At 35.7% G+C, this 8,460-nt stretch overlaps 1 protein-coding gene across 1 annotated transcript in view; it reads left to right on the top strand.

The window, feature by feature from the left end:
- Positions 1-1,198: 1,198 nt before the first annotated feature.
- ZFPM1 (zinc finger protein, FOG family member 1) overlaps positions 1,199-8,460 on the top strand; it is a 157,553-nt gene continuing 150,291 nt past the window's right edge. Inside the window, exon 1 of the mRNA XM_060787914.2 lies at positions 1,199-1,387. Within this exon, the coding sequence (XP_060643897.2) occupies positions 1,348-1,387 (40 nt within the window). The 5' untranslated portion in view covers positions 1,199-1,347. The remainder of the gene's footprint in view (positions 1,388-8,460) is intronic.

Here is an 8,460-nt window from a genome sequence, read left to right on the forward strand (position 1 = left end):
CAGCATTCCCAGGATGAGTTCCGTGATACTACAACTCCCAGCATCTCAGAGAGCCCCCCTGTGGAACTACAACTCCCCACATTCCTGCTAAGAGCCCTTGTGAAACTGTAACTCTCAGCATCCCCAGTAAGAGCCCTTGTTAAACTACAACTCCCAGCATTCCCGGCAAGAACCCCTGTGAAACTACAACTCCCAGTGTTCCAGGCAAGAGCCCCTGTGAAACTACAACTCCCAGTGTTCCAGGCAAGAGTCCTTGTGAAAATACAACTCCCAGCATTCCCAGTAAGAGCCCCTTATGGAACTACAAGTCCCAGCATTCCCAGCAAGAGTCCCTGTGAAACTACAACTCCCATCATATCAGAGAGCCCCGCTATGGAACTACAACTCCCAGCATTCCTGCTACGAGCCCTTGTGAAACTGTAACTCCCAACATCCCAGAGAGCCCTTATGAAACTGTAACTCTCAGCATCCCCAGTAAGAGCCCTTGTGAAACTACAACTCCCAGCATTCCTGGCAAGAGCCCCTGTGAAACTACAACTCCCAGCATTCCCAGTAAGAGCCCTTGTGAAACTACAACTCCCAGCATTCCCAGCAAGAGTACCTGTGAAACTACAACTCCCAACATCCCAGAGATCCCTTATGAAACTGTAACACTCAGCATTCCCAGTAAGAGCCCTTGTGAAACTACAACTCCCAGCATTCCCAGCAAGAGTACCTGTGAAACTACAACTCCCAACATCCCAGAGATCCCTTATGAAACTGTAACTCTCAGCATCCCCAGTAAGAGCCCTTGTGAAACTACAACTCCCAGCGTTCCAGGTAAAAGTCCTTGTGAAAGTACAACTCCCAGCATTCCTGCTAAGAGCCCTTGTGAGACTACAATTCCCAACATCCCAGACAGCCCTTAGGAAACTAACTCTCAGTATTCCCAGTAAGAGCCCTTGTGAAACTACAACTCTCAGCATTCCCATGGAACAACAGCTCCCCAAGCCTTGAGCCGTGGAAGTTGGAGCGGGATCGGACCGCATCTCCGCCACAGCCCAGAGAAGCTGAGAGGGAACTCCCTCCTTTCCTTTCCTTTCCTTCCCTTCTTCCCGCCCCGCCCCTTTCGTTACGTCACGCGGTAGGCGTGCCCGAAGCTGGACCGCCTTGCCCTATCAGTGGAGGAGGCGGGCGGAGTCTCCCGCTGCCAAAGCCACGCCCTTTTGGAACGCTGGGCTCCGTCCGGGCGGAGGGGCTCCATTGAGAAAAAAGCGCCCGGGAGGAGAAGAAGGAGGAGAACGAGGAGGAGAGGAGAGGAGAGGAGAGAAGGTGCGGAGCCGCGGGGCATGAGAGCCCGGGGCCGCGATGTCCAGGAGGAAGCAGAGCAACCCCCGGCAGATCAAACGTAAGCAGGCAGCCAGCCTCCCTTCCTTTCCCCCCGGTTGGCTGGGCTCTCCCCTTCCCGAGGATCTTCCCTTGCTTCCCAAGGCAAACTCGGCTCCAAACTCTTCTCTCTCCTTGGAGGGCTCTTCCCTACTTTTGCCCTTCTTCCCAACCTCTGCATTGGGACTCTTTCTGATTTAGGTCTCTATTGAGCCTGGTTGTAATCTATTATTATTGTTTTTACTAGTTTTTCCTTATATTAATGGAAAATATTATAGTTTATCCCAGACCTGGGCCAACTTGGGCCCTCCAGGTGTTTTGGACTACAACTCCCACAATTCCTAACAGCCTACCGGCTGTTAGGAATTGTGGGAGTTGTAGTCCAAAACACCTGGAGGGCCCAAGTTGGCCCAGGCCTGGGATAAACTATATTTTTATTATTATGATCATTATTTTGATAATACTTTATTGTCATCACTATTTATATTATTATTATTATTATTAGTTTCTCCTTATATATTCTATTGCGATCAATATTATATTATTATTAGCTTATCTTTATAATAAGCTATGATAAGCTAATAATAGTAATTTATAATATTGATCACAATAATATAATATCTATGTAATAATATATAGTAATAATAACATAATATATAGTAATGATAAACTATTAATAATATATTGTATTATTGTGATCGATATAGTAATATATTATTATATTGATCGCAATAATATAATATATCATAGTAATATAATATAATAATAATAAAATAAAATAATATATCAATAATAATATAATAATAATAAAATAATATATTATATTAATAATATAATATAAATATATATATAATATATCATAATAAGGATAAACTAATAATAATATATTATATTATTGTGATCAATATAGTAATATATTATTATGTTGATCACAATAATATAATATATTAATAATATTATATAATATAATATTAATAATATAATATATTAATAATATAATATAAAGATATATAATATAATAATATAATATATCATAATAAGGATAAAGTAATAATAATATATTATATTATTGTGATCAATATAGTAATATATTATTATATTGATTAGAATAATATAATATATCATAATAATATAATATAATAATAATAAAATAATATGATGTATTAATAATATAATATTTTTATATATAATATAATATTATTAATATGTATGATATATTATATTATTGTGATCAATATAAAAATAATATAATATATTATAATAATATAATATAATGATATAGTAATAATATAATATTATTAATATATATAATATAATATATCATAATAAGGATAAACTAATAATAATATATTATATTATTGTGATCAATATAATATATTACTATTAGTTTATCATTACTATATATTATGTTATGGTTATTATATATATAGATATATTATTGTGATCAATATTATAAATTACTATTATTAGCTTATCATTATTACATATTCTGTTATTGTGATCTTTATTATAATTTATTATTAACTTATTATTATATATTCTATTATTGTGATCATTATTATAATGTATTATTACTTTATCATTATTATTATATATTCTATTATTGTAATCAATATTATAATATATTATTATTAGCTTATTGTTATATATTCTGTTATTGTGAGCAATATTATAATTTATTATCCTTATTGTTATATATTATATTATTGTGATCAATATTATAATATATTCTTATTAGCTTATCCTTTTAATTAATTATTATTATTACTTTATCACTAGTTTATTAATTATTCTATATTATATTATTGTGATCATTACTATAATATATTATTATTAGCTTATCATTATATTATTGTACATTGCAATATGATATATTATAATTTATAAATTATTATGTATTAGTAAAATGTTTATCCTTATATTATTATAAGTTCTATATCTATTTATATAAATTATTTATATACACAATATAATACTAGTAATAATACAATATAGTAATTATATATTATATATTACATGTAGTATTACTCATAATATGGCAGTATAGTGGTAGAATACAATATAGTAATATATAATATTAATATTGTGCTAGGGTAATAATATAATATATTGTATGTTCATATAACTTGTAAGCCGCTCTGAGTTCCTTTCGGGGTGAGAAGGGCGGGATATAAATGTCATAAATAAATAAATAAATTCTGTTATTTTGATCATTATTATCATTAGCTTATTCTTTTATTATTATTTTATCATATATTGCAATTATATATATATTATATATATATATATATATATATATATATATATATATATAATTTATTGTATATTATTAGTTTATCATATTATCTTATTGATATCATATTATATTGTGTTATTAATACAATTTTATTTTGTGTAATATATACATATATACACGCACATACTATATTCCTACTGTTATTGTATTGTTGCCATATAGAAATACACGCTATATCATTATATTATTATTTTATTGATAAGATATATTGCATTATAAATTCTATTTTATTTTGTTATTATTATAGATATACACCTACTATATATATATATGTCCTACAATATTATTGTTGCCATATATATATACACTACATTCCTACTATGATATTATTGTTGCCATATATAAATGCGTATACTATATTCCTACTATGATATTGATGTCATATATATATATTATATATATATGTATACTATATTCTTACTATGCTATTATTGTTGTCATATATACACTATATTCCTGCTATGATATTGTTGCTATATATATATATATATATATATATACGTATACTATATTCTTACTATGCTATTATTGTTGCCATGTATATATGGATATACTATATTCCTACTATGCTATTATTGTTGCCATATATATACGTATACTATATTCCTACTGTGATATTGTTGTTGCCATATATATATATATGTGTATATATATATATATATATATATATATATATATATGCATATACTGTATTTCTGCTGTGATATTATTATTGCCATATATATAGAGACACTAAATTCCTACTATGCTATTATTGTTGCCATATATATATACATATACTATATTCCTACTGTGTTATTATTGTTGCCATGTATATATATGCATATACTATATTCCTACTATGATATTGTTGCCATGTATATACACGTATACTATATTCCTACTATGCTATTATTGTTGCCATATATATATATATATATATATATATATATGCATATACTATATTCCTGCTATGATATTATTGTTGCCATATATATATAGATACACTATATTCCTACTATGATATTATTGTTGCCATATATATAGATATATATATATACATATACTATACTCCTACTATGTTATTATTGTTGCCCATAGACTATATTCCTGCTATGATATTATTGTTGCCATATAGATAGATACACACACACATATATACACAAACACACACATATACTATATTCCTACTATTATATTACGCCATATAGATATATAGAGGCACTATATTCCTACCATGATATTATTGTTGCCATGAGTGTCTACTGCTTTGAATAATTTGGAGAGGGGGTGACACCAACTATTTTGGGCTCCTTTCTATGGTTTTCCTTGTCTTTCACCCCCAAAAGAGGGCCCCCCCAAAGATGATGACTTTTTCCTTATTTCTCCCCATCAGACTCAATATAAGTGTCCTCTTTTTTGGTTGGGGGGTCTTGGAGAGGAAAGACCCCAACCCAGGGCTTTAGGGGAGAGTTTGGCTCTCCTTTTGCTCTTTTTTTGGAGGGGAGTATATCTGATTGACAGCTGTGGGGTGCCACCCCTCCTTCCTGTGCCGCCTGAGGACCCTTCTCTTTGAGGAGGGGTCTTTCTTTCTTTCTTTCTTTCTTTCTTTCCAGCCTGCCTTTGGGGTCTTTCTGGCCCCTTCCCTCGCCTTGCTTTGCGATGGCACCGGTGATAGCAAGAAGCCCAGCTGAAGATGAGAGGAGAGATAAAGGAGGCTGGAAACATTCCCTTCCTCTGCCAGTCCCCTCCTGATAAGATCGCCCTGTCGGGACGGGATGAAATTGCGATCTTATCGCCCGCTTGACTCACTCACTCCCCTCGCTGGCAGTGCGGAAGGAGGAGAAGGAGGAGGAGGAGGGAAGGGGGCAGGAGAAAGAAAGGAAGAAGGAGAAAAGGAGAAGGGAAGAGAGGAAGGAAAAGGGAGAGAAAGAGAGAAGGAAAGAAAGAGAAGGGGCAAAGAGAGGAGGAAGAAAGAAAGCGAGAGAAAGAGGAGGAAGGAAGAAGGAGAAGAAAAGAGAGGAAGGAAGGAAGGAAAAGAAAGAGAAAGGGAGAGAAAGAGAGAAGGAAAGGAAGAGAAGGGGCAAAGAGAGGAGGAAGAAAGAAAGGGAGAGAAAGAAGAGGAAGGAAGAAGGAGAAGAGAGAAAGGAAGGAAGGAAAAGAAAGAAAGGGAGAGAAAGAAAGGAAGAGAAGGGGCAAAGAGAGGTGGAAGGAAGGAAGAAGGAGAAAAGGAGAGGGGAAGAGAGGAAGGAAAAGAAAGAGAAAAGGAGAGAAAGAGAGAAGGAAAGGAAGAGAAGGGGCAAAGAGTGGAGGAAGAAAGAGAGAAAGAGGAGGAAGGGAGAAAAGGAGAAGAGAAGGAAGGAAGGAAGGAAAAGAAAAAGAAAGAGGAAGGGAGAGAAAGAAGAAAAGGAAGAGATGTAGGAGGAGGGAAAGGGGCAAAGAGATGAGGAAGAAAGAAAGGGAGAGAAAGAGAAGGAAGGAAGAAGGAGAAAAGGAGAAGGGAAGAGAGGAAAGAAAAGAAAAAGGAAGCAGAAGGGAGAGAAAGAGAGAAGGAAAGGAAGAGAAGGAGGAGGGAAGGGGCAAAGAGAGGAGGAAGTAAGAGGGAGGAAAGGAAGGGAGAAAGAAAGAGAAAGGGAGAAGGAAAGAAGAAATAAAGAGAGAGAAAATGAAAGAGAAAGGGAGATAAAGAGAAGGAAAGGAAGATAGAGGAAGGAAGAAAAGGAAAGAGGAAGAAAGGAAAAGAGGGAAAGGCAAAAAGAAAAGAAGAGAAAAAGAAGAAAGTGGGAGGAGGGAAGGGACAAAGAGGGGGAAGAAAGGAAGGAAGGAAGGAAAATGAGGGAAAAGGAAAGAGGAAATAAAAAGAGAGAAAAGGAAAGAGAAAGGATAGAAAGAGAAGGAAAGGAAGAGAAAGTGTGAGGAAAAGAAATGTCAAAGAGGGGGAAAAAGAAAGGAAGGATGGAACTAAGGAAAAGAAAGAGAAGGAGGAGGGAAGGGGAAAAGAGAAGGGAAGGAAGGAAAGAAGGGAAAAAGGAAAGGGAAGAGAGAAGGAGAGAAAGAATTAAAAAGAGGACAGGAAGGAGAAAGAGAAAGGGAGAGAAAGAGGGTCGGAAAGGAAGAGGGAATGGGAGAATTATGAGTGTATGAGGGAGGAAGCAGAAAGAGGGGAAAAAGAGAAAATGAAAGAGAAAGGAAGATAAAGAGAAGGAGAGGAGGAGAGAGGAAGGAGGGAAGTGAGAGGAGGGAAGAAGCAAAGATTGGGAAATAGAAAGAAAGAAAGAAAGCCTTTTCTCTCCACAAAAGAGAGTCAAAGTGGCTATGTATCTGTTATTAGTAGTGTAATGTAGTATTATTATTATTATTATTATTATTATTATTATTAGATACACAACAAGATGAGTCCACTGCTGGCTGTTGTATTGGATCAGACATCGGACATTTCCAAGTGTGTAGGACTTTGTGAGGCTTCGTCGAATAATGTGTGCAAATCCCAGTAGGGTGGCCTTTTGCAGCTGGCAGATGGCAATTTTGTCAGCGGCGATTGTTTTTAAGTGCAGGCCAAGGTCTTGAGTCACTGCACCCAGTGTGCCGATCACCTTTGGGACCACCTTGACTGGCTTGTGCCAGAGTCTTTGCAGTTCAATCTTTAAATCCTCATATTGTGTTGTATTATTATTATTATTATTATTATTATTATTATTATTATTATTATTATTAGAAACACAACAAGATGAGTACACAGCAAATAAGGTCACTCTGCTGGCTGTTGTATTGGATCAAGCATCTGAGAGTTCCCAAGTGTCTAGGACTGTGTGATGTATTGGCAATAATGCATGCAGGTTGACCTTTTGCAGCTGATAGGTGGTGATTTTTGTCAGCGCCGATTGTTTTTAAGTGCAGGCCAAGGTCTTGAGGCACTGCACCCAGTGTGCAGATCACCTTTGGGACCACCTTTACTGGCTTGTGCCAGAGTCTTTGCAGTTCAATCTTTAAATCCTCATGTTGTATTATTATTATTATTATTATTATTATTATTATTATTATTATTATTATTTGAAACATAACAAGATGAGTACACAGCAGACAAGGTCACTCTGCTGGCTGTTTTATTGGATCAAACATCTGATATTTCCCAAGTGTCTAGGACTGTGTGATGTACCGGTGAATAATGCATGCAGGGTGGCCTTTTGCAGCTGACAGGTGGTGATTTTTGTCAGCGCAGATTGTTTTTAAGTGCGGGCCAAGGTCTTGAGGCACTGCACCCAGTGTGCCGATCACCTTTGGGACCACCTTTACTGGCTTGTGCCAGAGTCTTTGCAGTTTGATCTTTAAATCCTCATGTTGTATTATTATTATTATTATTATTATTATTATTTGAAACACAACAAGATGAGTACACAGCAAACAAGGTCACTCTGCTGGCTGTTGTATTGGATCAAACATCTGATAGTTCCCAAGTGTCTAGGACTGTGTGATGTAGGTGGTGATTTTTGTCAGCGCCGATTGTTTTTAAGTGCAGGCCAAGGTCTTGAGGTACTGCACCCAGTGTGCCACTACAACTACTACTACTCTATCTATCTATCTATCTATCTATCTATTTATTTGAAACATAACAAGATGAGTCCACAGCAAACAAGATCACTCTGCTGGCTCTTGTATTGGATCACACGTCGGACACTTCCCAAGTGTCTAGGCCTGTGTGATGTATCGGTGAATAATGCGTGCAGATCCCAGTAGGGTGGCCTTTTGCAGCTGGCAGATGGTAATCTTGTCGGCGCCGATTGTTTTTAAGCGCAGGCCAAGGTCTTGAGGCACTGCACCCC

The sequence above is a fragment of the Anolis sagrei genome, chromosome 8 (assembly GCF_037176765.1).
Source record: "Anolis sagrei isolate rAnoSag1 chromosome 8, rAnoSag1.mat, whole genome shotgun sequence".
NCBI classification, from domain to species: domain Eukaryota; kingdom Metazoa; phylum Chordata; class Lepidosauria; order Squamata; family Dactyloidae; genus Anolis; species Anolis sagrei.